This window comes from Mus pahari, chromosome 20, assembly GCF_900095145.1.
Source record: "Mus pahari chromosome 20, PAHARI_EIJ_v1.1, whole genome shotgun sequence".
Lineage (NCBI taxonomy): Eukaryota > Metazoa > Chordata > Mammalia > Rodentia > Muridae > Mus > Mus pahari.
In genome coordinates this window covers 8,400,823-8,417,674 of record NC_034609.1, presented here as the reverse complement: position 1 = coordinate 8,417,674, position 16,852 = coordinate 8,400,823, and the positions used below count along the sequence as shown (strand labels likewise).

Sequence of the window (16,852 nt, the reverse complement as noted above, 5' to 3'; positions counted from 1 at the left end):
TGTTTTCGGGACCTGTTCAGTCCCAAGCAAGTTTATGCCACTTCCATTTGACAATAGATTACTGCTGTGCACATCCTACTTCATGGTGTGGTGGGTCAGATAATACCCAGCTCATAATGGGCAGCTCAGGTCTCATGGTAACCTGGTGGCCCATTGTCAGATGTTCAGTTTTCATTATGACCCAACAGCAGACCAAGAGCAAAATAGTCTGCAGATGATGGTAGATCCACATTCCAAAATCCTAAAAGTCTCTGTGATTTACCTATGGAGGTCTGCTAAAGACTCCAAACAGCATCCCTGTGTGCCACCCACACCTCAACTTCCATTGGGTCTGTTCAATCATATGGTCCTAGTGGTAGAGCAGCCTGCACAGCAGCCTGGACCTGTTGAAGGGCCTTCTATTCCAGACCCTAATCAAAGCTAGCAGCTTTCAGAGTCATTTTGTATGTGGACTGGAGTAACACAAGTGAGGAATGTTCTGTCTTCAGAATCTAAATATGCCCAATAAGTGGGGGCTAGGTGCAATAACTTATCCTTCACTTTAGAAGTAATATCTCATCATTCCTCATACCACTGGACTCCTAAGAATTTCACTGAGGTACAGGCGCCTTGAATTTTGTTTGGTTTAATTTCCCATCCTCTGATGTACATATGTTTTATCAACATGTCCAAAGTGGTGCTGCCTCCTGTTCACTCGGTCCAGTCAGCATAATGTCAGTATCATGCTGGGATGTGATATTTCATGGAAGAGACTGATGATCAAGATCCCTTCTAACTAAGTTATGACACAGGGCTGGAGAATTATATCCTTGAGGTAAAACTAAAGATACAGTCTGGCCTTGCCAGCTGAAAGAACATTGTTTCTCTTGGTTCTTATGGACAGGTTCTGAGAAAATGACATTTGCTAAATCAATAGCTGTTACCATGTACCAGGAAATGTGTTAATCAGCTCAAGTAAGGACACCACATTTGGTACAGCAGCTACAATAAGAATCACTGATTGATTAAATTTTCTATAGACAACTGTCATTCTCCACAATCCATCTGTCTTAGTTTAGGTTTTATTGCTATGAAGAGCCACCATGACCAGGGCAACTCATACAAACTTTTATTTATTTATTTATTTATTTAAGATTTATTTATTTATTATATGTAAGTACACTGTAGCTGTCTTCAGACACTCCAGAAGAGGGAGTCAGATCTTGTTAAGGATGGTTGTGAGCCACCATGTGGTTGCTGGGATTTGAACTCTGAACCTTTGGAAGAGCAGTTGGGTGCTCTTACCCGCTGAGCCATCTCACCAGCCCCTCATACAAACTTTTAAATGGGGCTGGCTTACAGGTTCAGAGGTTCAGTCCATTATCATCAAGGCAGGAAGCATGACATCATGCAGATAGACTTGGTGTTGGAAGAACCTAGAGTTCTACATCTTGGTCTGAAGGAAACCAGGAGGAGACTACCATCTTCTGCAGGCAGCCAGGAGGAGGCTCTCTTCTGCACTAGGTGGAGTTTGAGCACTCAGAGACCTCAAAGCCTGCCTACACAGTGACGCACTTTCTTCAACAAGGCCACACCTCCTAATAGTGCCACTTCACATGGGCCAAGCATATCCAGACCACTACAGAATCTGTCTTCTGCACTGACCAGATAGGAGAGTTAAAGATGTGATGGGAACCACCACCCCTGCTTCTTTCAAGTCCTTGATGGTAGCACTAATTTCTGCAGTTCCTGGGATTCGGTACTGTTTTTACTTCACTATTTCCTAGTAGAGACAACTCCAGTGGCTTCCATTTGGCCACTTTAACTATAACAGCCTTCACCGCACTGGCCAGAGAATCAGTGTGTAAGTTCTGCCAACTTCTAAGTTATCCAAGTTATACATTCTGGAGCTAAGGAAATGAATACAGGATGATTTCAAGGACCACTAGACCTACTGTGAGTCAGAACAGCCAGAACAGTCAATCACCTGACCTCCATAAGCCCCTGATTTAACTCAAGGGCTACAATGCTTCTTGAGGTCTCACTGAAACAGCACATAAGATGCCCCAGAGAGTCCTATTGCTTCCTTTCCCCCAGTATACAGTTTCCTTTGTAAAAATCTGTAGGTCCTTCTGAGGACAGACTGGAAAAAAGCTAATAATAAAGCTTATAGGTACTTTAAAAAGGGGAACCTGGTCTTTCATTCCAGGGGTTCTGAGTCTACAGACTGGCTCAAGACTGGAAGTTGGTTCACGGGGCTAGATTCCTTCTTGCCACCACCCGATGGAGCCTTTCTGTTTTGTTTGAGAAGGTCTGGAACAGAAAGACAACAACAAATCGTTTCCAGTGTTCTGGTGCCCCTCGCCATTTTGAGTCATATAGGATTGGTGAAGGTCATGTTTCCTGGACCTTCCTATGTTAGAGGATTAAGTCTTATTCTGTGTACCCACTTTTGTTTGGTTTTCAAGACAAGTTTCTCTATGTAGCCCTGGCTGCCCTGGAACTTTCTCTCTAGACCTCCTGCTCTGCCTCCTGAGTGCTGGGATTAAAGGTATGCACCTCCACTGCCTGGCTACACCATTTATTTATTTGTTTGTTAGTTAATAAATGTGCAAGCTTCCATATTAAACCAAGACTGTCCACTTAGTGGGCCATGTCAGTAAACTCAGCCTGATCCAGTTCTATGTTCTATGTTCCTTTCACTGTCATCCTTTACTCCCCCTTCCCCCCCATTGTTTTTTCAAGACAAGGCTGTTGTCGCTTTGGCTGTCTTGGAACTCGATGTATAGACCAGGCTAGCCTTGAACTCATAGAGATCCAGCTGTCGTTGCCTCCTAAGGGCTGAGTGAAAGGCCTTTGCCACCATCGCCCAACCACACCCCATACCCTTAAAATCCATTCCCACAGATATTCCCCCGACTTCTGCTTGAATAAATTAGAGAACTCACTAAGCTCTTTAATGGTGTGGTGTGCCTCCTTGTGGCCTACACTTTCTGTCTCCCCTCTAGGAGCCCTAAGTCTAGAGGTAACTGCTGCTGGGCCCTGAAGGATATCCGTATTGTCTTGGCATCTCCTAAAGGAAAAACCACTGCTAGTTTAGTAGATAAGAATCAATTTCCTTAGGTGAAGGCTGGCAAGCCAGTGCTTCCAGCAGTTAGGATGTATCTTCTAACAACAGTGGAGAGACCTCTTCCTCAGGAAAGGTAAATTCTTGAGAATATGAAGGTTCAAAATTCTCAGCCTCAATAGGGTCCTCCCATATATCTCCATCCCTCGATGCAGGATTCTATTCTTTATCAATTAATGTTCTTTAACTACTGACAGTTGTGAATTGCCATGCTGGGAATTGACATGGGTCCTCTGGGAGAACAGCAAATGCTCTTAACTGCTGACCCATCATCTCTCCACCCCAGTAAATGATGCAGCTAATTTTTTGTTGTTGTTTTTGTTGTTGTTGTTTTTTTGAGACAGGGTTTCCTCTGTGTAGCCCTGGCTGTCCTGGAACTCACTCTGTAGACCAGGCTGGCCTTGAATTCAGAAATCTGCCCGCCACTGCCTCCCAAGTGCTGGGATGAAAGGCGTGTGCCACCACTGCCCGGTGAATTTCAGCTAATCTTATAATAAGGGCTCGATTTCCCCTTACTTGAACTTTGTGGCTTTGACACTTTTCTACTTTTAGGCTGTTTCTGCCCTTCGGTTTTTATCAGTTAGTTCATTGTTGTTGTTCATCACCATCTTGTCTGATGCTAGAAGCTGGTTCATTTTATCATGGAGTTCACTATTCTCCTTTGTCAATTTATCCAGAGATGCTAGGAATGGACCACTAGCATCATTATTTTCCCACAAATTGTCAAAAATGTTCTATAGTCACTAAATTCATTGCTTCTTACAACAGTAAATCAGTATAATCAAATATATTTGTCTCTCCAAGTTTGTGAAATGGTTCACACCATGGATTTTTACTGTTCTTTAAGTTTCCAGGAGAGGCTTCAGTAACTAGGTGTCAGGAAATTGGAAACTATATTCCAGATACTTAAAAAATTCATCCTTATACTTCTGTTGCTCTAGAACCACTCCTGGTAACAAAATATGTATTAGGGTTCTCTAGAGAAGCAGAAGTAATAGAATGAATATGAATATATACTTACATATATGGGGATGAATATATGCATATCATATATACATATAGGTGTGTGTCTGTGTGTGTGTGTGCGTAATTTTTTTGGCTTACAGGCTGTGATCTGGCTAGTCCAACAATGGCTGTATTGGACAAGAATCCAATAGTTATTCAGTCTACAAGGCTGTCTGTCTCAAATGGTCTTCAGAATACACTGGAATCCTAAAGAAGTAGGCTCTAATACCAGTGAAAGAATGAACTTACCAGTGATAGTGAGGGTGGGCAGACAAAGAGCAAGAGCTTTTTCCATATCCTTTATATAGGCGGCCACCAGAGGGTGTGGCTAGGATTTAAAATAGGTCTTCCCACTTCAGATGATCCCATCAACCTACCCAGTAGCTTGGATTTTAGTTTATTCAGATGTACTCAAGTTGACAGCCAAGAATATCCATGACAGACCTCATTCTGCATTAGAATCTAGACAAGGGACTGGAATCTGTGTCACATTTCCATACTTGGCTGTAGCTATGTGTTTAGGCCAAGAAGGGCATGTGACCCACACAGAGACAGTTGTGTGTGTGTCTATGTATATGTATCTAGGTATGCATCTCCATCTGTAAAGTGAATTATAACTGTAGCTGTGCACCCTGCATTATGGGTGCAGATCAGAGGAAACAGCCCAAGAAAGCCAGAGCAGGAGTGTAAAAGCATTCCACACAAGTGAACATCAGTTCCTGCTGTCTGCTGAGGGTTCTGTCTGTTTTAGATTTTATCTGAGTGTTGCTCGTATGTATGTAAGTTACGTGGGCTATAAGTATGCCTGTAGAGGCTGGAGGGTTCAGATCCCTTAGAACTGGAGTCACAAGTGGTTGTGTGCCACTATAGGGGAACAGAAGCTGGGACTTGTGCAAGAGCAAGTGTTCCTTACCATAGAACCATCTCCACATCCCCTTAATTTTGTTGAGAAAGGGTTTCACTGTGTAGCCCATGCTGACCTTGACTGGTAATCTTGCCTCAGCTTCCCACATGTTGAAATTATAGGCCTGTAATACCATGCTCATCCAACTTCAGAATGTTATATCCCAGGGGCCAAGGGAATCATACCATGCATCTTTTTGTCCACCAATTGATCACACCACTCTGTCATTTCAAGAAATCTTAATTTCTTTATTGTTTGACTTTTTTGACTCAACATTTTTTTAAAACTTTTTGTTTTTTTCTGAAACGTTCTTATGAGCCTTTTGTTTTATTTTCGTTAAATGCACTCGACCCAAAATTGGTTTGGCATATCGAAAAGGAGACCAAGGAGGGAGGGAGTAGGGTGTGGGAGCAGGGAGGAGGCCCAAACGGACTAAGAAATTGAGAAGGAGAGGAACACAGAGACAGCAGAAAAGGACACAACAGAAAGTTGGATAGCTAGGAAAACTCAAAAGAACAAAACCTAGAGAAAAAGAATGAGCAGGATTCAGGAGCAAATGAATTCAGGAGCCCAAGGAAGGGAGGAGGGGACCAAGACCCTTCTCTGTACCGTCCCCGCTGGGGTGGGGGCGTCAAGGCACCAGGTCTGGTTAGAGTAGGGGACACCTGGGCTCTCTGGGTGGCTTTACGCTGGATTGTAGTGGATCCAGCCCCACTTGGGGACCTGCCATGTGGCTTCTGAGGCCTGGGAGCGAGTTGCTCCCTGTGCTAGAGATTCCAGCAAGGCAGGAACCACGGGCCCTACTACACTACAGCCTGCCCTCCATAGCCCACATTTGGAGAAGGGCTGTATAGGGAGAGAGGACACAGGACTCCTGTGCCTGCCAGTCCCCGAGGAGCTCCTCACTCCACAGCTTCTTCTAGCTTTATTGGTGTCTGATTGCCTCTGGCCTGGGCTGAGTCAAGTCCTCTGGCTCCTAGGCCAGCCACTCCATACAGCCACAGCAAAGTCCAGATCCAGTGAAGTCAGGCAAGGGCTATGAGCCATTTCATGCTCTCTTCATACCTGCCTGGCAACTGTCCCCATCCTGTCTCTTCTCCCCTATCTAGACTTCACTCTTGGTCTTCTGGCAAGACACGCTAAAACATTACCAGAAGAAAACCAGAGATGGAATAAACCCTGCCTTTTCACATCTGCTCCCCTCCATGGGGCAAACCATTATCTTTGGTCTGGCCCCTTTCCCTCTCATTGATTGGGGACAAGCCAGTCCCAGCTCCTTAGAAAGGAGAGGGCTTTCTAGCAGCAAAAAGTGTCCTTCCCCCATCCATCCTCCTCAGCTCCTAGAGTCCCTCCCCTACAACCCAAAGAAGCTCATGGCAGCAGCAAGCTGAGACCCAAGGATGCTTGAAAACTCATGGCACTTGTGAGGAAGGAGGCAGGGAAGAGACAGGATGAAGTCAGCAGGATTATGCTACCCCCAAAAAAAACCTGGGGGGAGGGCAGGCTGGGCTGGAGGTGTTTAGCAGACACCCTAAGCCTGACAGAGGGCTTGGGGTGGGGACAGGGTAAGGAAAAGCGACCTCTCACCTTTGTCCTCCACCCCTGAAATGACATCACTATTGCCATCCCACCCTTAGCCCCAGGAACCTTCTGACCTTCCCTTGCCCTTCTCAGGATGGGACACCAGCCTCCTCCCGCCTGCAGTGAGTCCTGAAGTGATATACAAGAAGCAGGAACTCAAAGGGGTAGTGCAGCCATCTTGGCAAAAGCATCTTTGGGTGTGAAGATGTCTCCTGGCCAATGGGGCAGGGGAGACAGGCCTCTGGCCCTGGGGCAGGCAGTGAGGTACACGCCCCGGGAGGGCTGACTGATGCAGGGTGGACAGAGCAGAGGTGAAAGGACCGGTGCTGGGGAGGACAGGTTCTTTGTTTCGCTGTTGCTTCTAGATTTGTTTTGTCTCTGGAGTGTAAAAAGCTGCTCTGGCGGCTGCCCACCCCGGCTGGGATGTACACATACAGGAAGTCCTGGCTGCCAGGGCTGGCCGCTGCTCAGTTCCGGAGAAAGTCCGGGCTGGCCTGGGCTGCAGGTGCCCGGTGGCTTCAAGTGATGAGATTTTCTTACTTTTTTTTTTTTTTTTTTTTTGAGAGAAGAAAGCCTTTTAGACATAATCACTATAATTTTTTTACTTTTTTTTTTTTTTTTTTTTTTTCCTTTTCCATTTTGTTGAAATATTTACAGCAATAGGGGAGGAAGAGAGGGATAAGAGGACCCCCTAGAGAAAGATCCAAACCCAGGACCCACTCCTCAGGGAGCCCCAGACCCCAAATCTGCTCCCCAGATAGCCCAGCCCACAGGACTGGGAACTGCCCAAATATGGTCACTCCAGTGGGTTAGGGGCTCTGCGGGGAGTTGTGCTTCATCAGGAGTCACCCCAAGGGAGGGGGTCATTGGGTGCACTCTGGGGGCTGAGGGGCAGGCTTGCTGGGGAGACAGGGACCAATAGCAAAGTGGAAAGGAGCTTCAGAGAAAGTTCCACCATTAACCACCAGTTCCCCCCAAGCCCCAGCCCCTGGGCTCGGGCTCGCTCGTGGTGTAAGGCCCAGTCTCCAGGAAGCAAGGTACTGTAGCATGGAGGGATCCAATCCATCTGTCCCACTGACCCACTGTTCCTCTGGTGGATGGAGAAGAGTGAGCAGCAGATAGTGGGTCCTGCAAGGCTTTGGCCAGCTCAGAAGTGGCAACCCCCACACACCCAGGGAAGCTGTGTCCCTTGCTTTCTCCCTCCACAGGCAGGGAGCTTCAGAAGGTGGTCACACCTACCAGCTTCTCCCTCACTCCCAGGGCCCTGGGGGCTTCTCCTCAATGCACTCCCCTAGAGAGGCTGGGGCTTGTGGCTGGTGGAAACCCTGTCTACTAACCCTGGCACCTGGGGCCCAGGTCATCGTCCCCAAGGGGACTGTAGGGCCCACAGGCAGAGGGGCACCTGGAGAGAGTGGCCCACCAGCCACTGCCTCCGTCAGTCTCTGCTCCCACCAGAGCCCCTCCTGGATTCCCTCCCTGGCCAGGCCTCTGGTCCATGAGGCCCCTCAGAGACTAGTGACCAACTGCATTTGCCCGTCCCCATCGGGCCCTGGCCCCTCGAGGCTGGGGGCTGCCAGGTAGCCTTCATGGCTGGGCCGCCGCACCTGGTAGTAGCCCTGTAGGGGATTCCGAGCCACCAGGGCCGGGGGGCGAGAGGTGTAGTAGATTTCTGGGGGCCCAGGGGGAGCAGGTGGGGGTGGGGGCAGGGCCTCATTAGGCCCTTCCGGGCTGCTGTCCGGGTAGGAGGGCGAGTCCCGCAGGTTGGCCCCGCTGGCATAGAGGGAGTCCCGGCCGGGAGGGGAGGAGAGGGGCCGGCTGGTGGCCCCATCCTCTGCCGTACAGCTCTCCGACTCATCCAGATCACTCTGGTACAGCACCGACTGGGCCCGGGGCAGCAGCAGTGGCTCCTCCAGGGCCTTGTAGAGAAGTTCAATCTCTGCCCGGTCAGCACCCCCCGGTCCACCGGCCTCGTCCTCACTGACCCCTGGCACAGGTGGCACAGGTGGCTCTGGTGGAGGCCCTTTGGCGCCCCCACTGGCCCCCCGCAGGTTGTTGTGCACCAGCTCTGAGATGATCATCTTCTCAAAGGCGGCAGCATCTGCCAGGTTCCGGCCTCGGGGTGGCTCAGGACCCCCATCCCCTGGAGGGAAATCACCACTTCGCAAGGAGTAGCTGTTGTTGAAGTTGCCGTTAAGTGGCAGGGTGTCCATGCCACAGGCTTCCCGGCCTCCCAAGGGGTGCTCTGCAGGGCAGAGGGAGCAATAAGGATGGGTCTGGTTGGATAGGTAGGCAAAGGAGCTGAGGGGTCTGTCCCAGGGTCTCTGTTCTGTTCCCACTTTCTTCTTCCTCTGCTGCAGTGGCGTCTGCCAAAAGCAATAGGCTGACGAGGGTGTGCATTGGGACCAATTCCCCAGGGTCTTTACTTGAGTTCTTACTTAAGTTTCAGAACTTCAGCAAGTGGAGCCCTGTGTATGCAGGTACACTCCCTAGGCTTGAAACCCTGCCCCCCCACTTTCATTTTCTGAGGGTCCCACCTGGCTACCATGTCAGAGCCTGTGGCTAGGGGCCCCCCAAATGTACATCAGTCCCTATGAGAGGCTACAGAGGGCTACTGCCTTGTTCCCATCCCCCTTTGGAAGTGCTTCCAGGAGTCGGGCGTACTTACTGGGTTCCCTGTAGCTTCCTGTAGATGGCAGCCCACAGAAGAAGAGAAGACAAGATAAGAATGAGCCACACAGAGGCCCCTTAGGACCTGCCCATGGGGCCTCCCAACCCGGGGGACTCTGCTCTTCCCTGGCATCCAGGCAGTCTAAGTGTCCTCACCTGGGGAGTTGAAGACTGGGGGCGAGGAGGGATTGAAGCCCACGGACTCTGCAATGAGTGTATTGTATGGGCTAGTGCCCCCACGGGGCTGGAGCACAGGGTTGGTCAGTAGGTGGTTCCCCATGGTACCTGCCCAAGGGAGGAGTAAAAGGTTACACAGCAGCCCAGAGACCTGGGGCAGGGAACTTTGAGAGGACGCAGTGCCTGGGGGAACCTCACCTCGGTTCAGGGTGGGGGTGCTGTTGATGTCACCTGCCATAAAGGAGGACTCTGTCTGCTTCCTCACGGTGTCATTCCACATCCTCCGGATTCGGCTCTGGGGACACAGCCCAAACATGAGGGGATCTCTAGGGCCACTCTGCCCTCCAGGGTCTTTCTGAGGTTCTGGCAGAGCACTCCTGCCTCTTGGCCCCAGAGAGACCTGGTGGATATGCCTTCCCTGCCCGGGTACCTGGGTCCCTGTGTAGTATCGGGTGTTACTTCGCATGGCTGAGGTCTTAAGGGAGCCATGAGTGCCCCCAGGTGGGGAGCGGATGCAGCAGTAGGAGTGGCGCAGGCACTTGCTGTACTCCTTGTGCACCTGTGTTAGAGGGGACAGTCAGCTTGCAGTGTCACTCAGAACCTGCTACCCAGACTCATCTAATCCACTCCACCACCAACTTTGTTATTCATCCCTTCATCCTCCAACCTAACACATCTTTAAGGAACACACTCTACGCCAGACACAGGGAACATACGCTCTCCTGCCCCTCCTTTCCCAGCGCTGGGATTCTAGGCATGCACCACTATGCGCAACTCCTGTGATGCTAGGGATGGGACCCAGACTTCATGTAAGCCAGGCAGGCATTTTACCAACTCAGCCACACCCTCAACCTGGGGATGTTTTTGTCACTGTCTTTAGACACGAAGAGGGCATCAGATCCCATTCCAGGTGGTTGTGAGCCACCATGTGGGAACTGAACTCAGGACCTCTGGAAAGGCAGTCTGTGTTCTTCATCACTGAGCCATCTCTCAAGCCCTTCACTTTCTTTTAATTCTCCTTCACGTGTGGTCTTTTTTTTTTTTTAGAGACAGGTTTCTTTCTCTGTGTAGACCTGGCAGGCCTCAAATTCATAGAGATTGGCCTGCCTCTGCCTCTCGATTGCTGGGATTAAAGTGATGAGCCGCCAGTATACAGCTCCTTGTGTGTTTTTAAGAAAAGAATGTTCTAAGTGTGGATGTTCTGCCTGCGTGTATGCGTGTGCATCATCTGTGCAGTGTCCTTGAAGCCAGACGAGAGAGAAACACTCCCACTGCTAAGGTAGGAATCATATGCTGTGGCTCCCAGTTGGCTGTCAACCAAAGCTGGCCTCATGAATAACAGGGCCACAAGAACACCCATCATGAGATGTGTGCTCTGTGCTGCCACTCTTTGAGACTACCTACTTCTGACTGAGCACCCACAGCCTGCCTCTACTAAGACTCACATGGTCCACATCAGGGAGGTGACCAAGGGGTACACTAAGGGTCCCAGGGAGCACCTGAGCCTCATCCTGGCCTCCCTCCCCTAATAATCCAGAATGTCCCCGAGGATAGCTCGTCCACCCTCACCTTTTTCTGTAAGGCGCAGTGAAAGACAAAGATGAAGACCCCCTGGAAGGCGTTGAAGGTAGTGAAGAGATAGGCCATGACTACTGACTCTTTGTTGATGAAGAGGAGGCCGAAAGCCCAGGTGAGGCCCAGCAGGAAGAGCAGTGCAATGGCACCCAGCGCCCAGGACCTGGTGGTCAGGGGGACAGGCAGTCATAGTACTCATCAAGGAAGATGGCCCAGCCACAAGGCCTCCAGTGCTGTCTGAAAGACCTAGCCTAAGGTTGAAGAGGTCTCAGGAAGGCCTGTTGTCCTCTGCCAACTTAATCATTTTAGCTATATTTCCAGTCACTAAAACTCCCCTTGTGGCCTGTTTTCCAGGTGTCCTCAAACAGACTCACACTGACTTCGCAGGCCTGCAATTATATGCTGGATGGACTGCTGCCCTTTCTGGCTCTGTTGAATATGGCCATCCCAGGTACAACTGCCCTTGCACTGAAAACCCCAGCGGATGGTACCAGTGGTAAAGCGTCTCGGGGAGTCTGGGAGGCTGGCTCCCAGGGTTAGTGACTCACTTGATGTTGTCAAGGCGACTAGAGTCAGGCTTGAGCACTGATGAGCTTCGGATCATCTTGTGCAGGGTCACCATGAGGAACACCAGATTCACCTGGGCAGGAGCACAGGAAGTGGGCTCAGGCTGGGGTCCAACCCCTTTACTGCAGTCACGGCTGTGAGGTCAAACGTCGTGACTTGGCACAAAACGGGCTTGGACTATAACTGCAGGTTCACTGCTTCAGTGCCAGGGACCACCGACTTTCAGGCTGTGTGTGTGTGTGTGTGTGTGTGTGTGTGTGTGTGTGTGTGTGTGTGTGTGTGTTATTAGAGATAACTGAGGGCCCCCTTTGCATCATGGGCAAGTATTTATCACTGAGCCATGCCGTGGCCCCTCTGCTTAGTTTTGACAGTTTTTACACGAGTGCCTTGTAAAGCTGGCAAGGGACCCGGGGCTTAGGGTCAAGGCCAGCTTGAAGGAAAGGAGCCCCAGCATTTGGAATGCCACTCACCACAATGACAAACGAGACAGGCCCAATGAAGCTCCAGATGAAGTAATTATCCACCCTCAGCCAGCAGCTACAAAGAAATACAACCAGAGTGGGAAGATGCCTGAAAGCCCAGCCACCCTGCCCTGGCCCAAAGAAAGCCAGCCACTCAAGAACCAAGAAGATGGAGAGCACGGGGACAGCAGGGTGACTCACGCCTTCTCAGTGCCGTAGCTTCGGTAGTCAATAGCTGCTGCGATGCCGACCACCAGGGCTGGGAAGCAGTAGCCGCCTAGGTAATAGTACTTGGTGCGTGAGTACTCGCTCTCGAACACCTCCACCAGCAGCAGGTAGAGGTGCACGCCTTCCAGGCACAACCAGGAGAAGGCGGCCAGGAAGAAGTAGTGCAGTAGGCCTGCAAAGATAGGGCAGGCGACCTGCAAGGGCAGCTCAGTCAGTGGCTGCTCATCGAGCTGCAGCCCTCCCCACTGCTGAGCCTTGGCCCCAAGTATGCCTCACCTCATACTGAGTTTTATCTATTCCAACCAGGAAAAGCAGCTCCGCAAGGAAGAGGTTGATGCACAGATTCTTGTGGATGGTGTTGCGGTCGGTCTGCAAGCCCCGCAGGAAGCAGAAGGTGGAGATGCAGATAGCCAGACAGACCAGGGAGATGACAATACCAACCCAGGTGATGACTGACAGCAGCAGCTCATTAATACGGCCTTGGTACTGGGGACAGAAAGGGGTGCATTCAGGGTGTGGCCAGCTGCCAGCCAAAGGCAAGGACCCAGGCAAGGCTGTGGTCCTAGTGCTGCCCAACCGGCCACCAAGCTGCCCCCCACCCGTCAGGCAGTGCAGGCTCACTTCCTCATGCTCTGGAAAGTTTGTGATACCAACTTGCTTCTCCAGAGTGCCTCAGGGACAGAAGGAGCCAGATGCAAGGCCTCAGGCCCCAGGTAAGATTGGTGGCCCCCCATGCCCATGAGCTGGCCTCATAGGCATCACCCATGCTGTGTGCTCTCTAGAATGCCATGCAGAGCCAGGCCAGCAACAAGCAGGCCCGGCCGGAGCAGCAGAGCACTGGCCAGCTTACGATCTCTCGGTGAGCCATGAGCACTGCGAAGTTGGTGAGGTGGCTGCAGGCACATGTGGTATGGGTCTTATTGGACTCCACCAGTCGGCAGCCCTGGGTTGACCAGTAGCCCAGCATGGAGCGCTCTGAGTAGTTCCAGAAGGAGCAGTTTGCATTGAAGTGGTTCTTGGCCTGTTATATAGTGGTGGACAGAGTGTCGAGATTGCAAGTTGTTCTTCCCTCATACCAGCTACAGGGAACAGTGACAAGCGTGAAGGAAGTGTCTGGGGGCCCTGAGGTGACCACCAGCTCTATGGTCCAAGCTGAAGCTTACTCCCAGGTGGGTGACACATGGTGGGGATATGTAGTCTAGGAACAGAGGATGCTAGGACTTCAGGTAGGTTGAGGGGTGCACCTGGGCTCACCTCCAAGTGGGCCACAGTAAAGATGACAGGGTCCATGAGGAAGACGCGGCTGGACTCCTTATTGATAGATGCTGCGATGACCTGTGAGTTGACCACCAGGGAGGCACCTCCAGGGCCACCGGTCCCTGCCTCACCTGCCAGCTTCACTGTGGCATTCTCCGTGGACAAGAAGAGGCCCAGGTTGTTGTAGAGAATGAAGACAACCTTCACCACACCTGAGGAAGATGGGCCCAGGGAGATACAGTGGCCATCCTTAGCCACAGCCCTCTATCTGGGCTCCATGGTGCTCAGAGTCACTGAAACTGGGCTGTCACACATCAAGCAGCTCAGGAGCCATTTCCACAAGACCATTATCCCTTGGCGGGCAGTTTAAATGACAGCACAGTGGCTGGTTCTCTGACCTACTTTATGGTCTTTTTTTTTTTTTTTCTAAATTTGTAAAGATCTATTTATCTATTTATTTATTTACCCTGTCTCGAAAAACCAAAAAAAAAAAAAAAAAAAAAAAAAAAGATTGATTTATTTTTTAAAGTACACTGTAGCTGTCTTCAGACACACACTAGAAGAGGGTATCAGATCTCATTACAGATGGTTGTTGGGATTTGAACTCAGGACCTCTGGAAGAGCAGTCAGTGCTCTTAACCGCTGAGCCATCTCTCCAGTCCCACTTTTACTTTTTGTACGCCCATGGGCAGATCCCTAGCCTCTCTGTGCCTCCATCTCAAATGGAGCCAGACCCGGACCTCTGCAGGGCGTTGGAGTAGCCACACTAGTGGCAGATACACCACGATTAAACACATGACTACTGTGTGTCCCACATGCACACAGAGCAACCCGCGGGACACTGACCATTGCGGCTGTTCTGCTTGATGGTGTTGGCGGACAGCTGAATGGAGTTCTCACTGGGGTACTCCTGGGGGAACACCAACTCCTGCACTTGACCCTCCGTGTTCAGGACAGTTACCTCCAGGACTGTGTGGGCAGGGAAGATGTGCTGTCAGTGTCTGTCCTCAAGCAGGACTCAGGCTAAGTAAACCATGAGGCCCGAGGCAAAACCACAGGCCCAGGAACTGGGGAACCAACACCCCCGCCAGAGTTTGGGACTGAGCCTGGGGGAGCTGCACTACGCACCCACGTTCTGCTTGGCAGCCAAGAAGCGAGCAGGTTCTCTGACATTGTCAGCCAGCAGGAAAGCACCCTCCTCCAGGACATCTAGGAGCATGGTGGCTGTATGGACCTGTTCGGTGGCATTCATGTCTTTCCATGACTCAAGTGCCTCCGGCCGAAGCAGGTTGTCCACTGTCTCCACCACAGCCTGTGGGTAGCAAGGACAATAGAATAAGCCTCTCACATCCTCTCGTTCCTTGGGACAGTCTTGATGTCCCTTCCTCTCCCCCAGGGCCCCTCATTCCGGGGCTCACCTTGATGTAGTCCTTGCAGGTTCTCTCTCGCTTGTGCATCTAGAGAAAGAGATGGAGGGAGTAACAGACGGAGTCTGCGGGCAATGTTCTCCTCTAGCCTCATAGGACTACTCAGGGCAGTGCAGCAGCCCCTGCAGTCCCACATCCCTCACTGGTCATTGGGGGTGGGGGGAACAGGTGCTGAGGCACGAGCCAGACCCTTCCCACAGGCCCACCTTATTATAGTTCTTGCCGGCTGACTCTCGTTCAATGGGCCGCAGGGCCTGGAGCTGGGCATCCAGGATATCAAGCAGTTGTTCCATCAGCTTCACCGAGGAGGACACGTCCCCAGCATAGATGGAGCCCCGTGTGTGGCGGGCCAGCTCACTGGCAATGTTGGCCGCATTCTCTCCACTCTTGATCTGCATGAGGTGGGGAGGAGGGGCCCTCAGGTCTGGTGGGCAGGGGCCTGCACAGGCCATCTCTCCTGCTGGCCTTCCCCACAGGTCTAGATCAAAAGAGAAGCCTTGCCCTGGCTTTCAGCCCCATGTCTCTCCAAATTTTCCCACTACTCCTGCTAACCCTGGGTTCTGGCTGGCCTGCCTGCAAGGGGCAGCAGTACCTTCTGGGCTACTTGGTTGACCCAGGGAGAAGTGCAGTTGCTGAGGTCAGGGCCCCGAGGATTCCAGAGCCCCAGAGCTGGGAGGCACTGGAACGAGGCAATTCCTGTAGATATACAAAAAAGCCAAAAAGAAGGAGATGAAGAGGGATCAAGGAAGGAGGCGACAGAGCAGACACTTGGGAGAAGACACAATGCCCACCCTCGGTCTCCCAGAATCAGCACCCCTAAGGCAAGATCTGATATGGAAGGTTTTCTTCACTAAGCCAACCTTGTCTGGAACCCCTAGAACACCCGAGTTGTTTATCTTTCCCACGTCTGTCCTGAAACTGGCTCTGCTTAGAGTGCAGCTAGGAACGAACCCCCTGTAGCTCCCCAAGTGCTGGGCTGCAGGCGGCACCTATGGTCCTAAGCTGTCTCCTGGCCCTTCCAGTTCAGCTGTCGCTCCAGCACTTACCTCGAGTTCCCTTGGGGCAAGGTCTCTCCACCAGCATACCCTGTTGGGTAGCTGGCCACTGGACCCGCCGGACCTCTCGGGGTTCACAGAAGAGCTCAGGGGACACATGCAGATTGGGGGCTGGAGGCCGTCGGGTACTGGGTGCTGGGGCTGTGGCTGGAGGCAGGTCAGGTCCCAGCTGGTTGATGGCACCCACCGGGTGTGTGGTGAGGGGTGCCCGGCGGAGTGGAGTGGTGGCTGCAGGCGAGGCTGTGCTGGTGAGGGGTGTGGGCCGGGCTGTGGTGGTGGTACTGAGAGGTGGGGAAGTGGCTGGGCCTGGAAGGTAGAGGAGACACAGGGCATGGTCACACCCATGCTTAAGGCACACCAATGTGCCCAAACACAGGGTCTCTTGGCATCTTGGCATCTACCTTATTCACTGAAGTAGGAAAGTGTTCTGGGCCCCCGACCTTTTCGTGCTCAGAAGTCCCCTACATTCACAGACACACTCAGAAGACAGTGAATATGCACTAGTGTGCACTGAGATGTCTGTCCCAGAGCTGGTACTGGAGATGTGTGCCAGAGCTGCTGGGTGCAAGCCCCTCTCATCTGTGACACAGCTGGCCGGTCTGGCCCCTGTCTACCCCTTCTCTCAGGGGTATCGTGAGGCTCTTGGCAGCTCTGGGTAGCTGATGGGAAGCTGAAGGCAAATGGGAGCCCCCATCCCCAGCACTCTTACATTTATGTCCCAGGTGGCACAGACCCTGCTTAGAGCTTGGAGTCCTGGGGTTCAATTCTGAAGTAAAACCATGCCTCAGTCACTTAGTCAACAGTACAGTGACCCCAAGCCTCGAAGACAGTAGACACATGCA

At 51.6% G+C, this 16,852-nt stretch overlaps 1 protein-coding gene across 9 annotated transcripts in view; it reads right to left on the bottom strand.

Moving 5' to 3' along the window:
• Nucleotides 1-7,192: 7,192 nt before the first annotated feature.
• The window catches only part of Adgrl1 (adhesion G protein-coupled receptor L1), a 40,346-nt gene continuing 30,686 nt past the window's right edge, over nt 7,193-16,852 (bottom strand). For 7 of the 9 annotated variants that reach the window (XM_029532701.1, XM_029532703.1, XM_029532704.1 and 4 more), the window contains 18 exons: nt 16,002-16,316; nt 15,548-15,651; nt 15,162-15,347; nt 14,947-14,985; nt 14,657-14,840; nt 14,375-14,497; nt 13,526-13,740; nt 13,122-13,292; nt 12,548-12,757; nt 12,245-12,465; nt 12,053-12,119; nt 11,564-11,655; nt 11,010-11,178; nt 9,871-9,999; nt 9,639-9,735; nt 9,420-9,548; nt 9,262-9,279; nt 7,214-8,838 (listed from right to left, as the gene is read on the bottom strand). In XM_029532701.1, coding sequence (XP_029388561.1) covers nt 8,102-8,838; nt 9,262-9,279; nt 9,420-9,548; nt 9,639-9,735; nt 9,871-9,999; nt 11,010-11,178; nt 11,564-11,655; nt 12,053-12,119; nt 12,245-12,465; nt 12,548-12,757; nt 13,122-13,292; nt 13,526-13,740; nt 14,375-14,497; nt 14,657-14,840; nt 14,947-14,985; nt 15,162-15,347; nt 15,548-15,651; nt 16,002-16,316 — 3,206 coding nt within the window. In that variant the 3' untranslated portion in view covers nt 7,214-8,101. Of the gene's footprint in view, nt 8,839-9,261; nt 9,280-9,419; nt 9,549-9,638; nt 10,000-11,009; nt 11,179-11,563; nt 11,656-12,052; nt 12,120-12,244; nt 12,466-12,547; nt 12,758-13,121; nt 13,293-13,525; nt 13,741-14,374; nt 14,498-14,656; nt 14,841-14,946; nt 14,986-15,161; nt 15,348-15,547; nt 15,652-16,001; nt 16,317-16,852 lie in introns of all 9 variants that reach the window. The other 2 variants (XM_021220182.2, XM_029532702.1) reach the window with 2 other exon arrangements.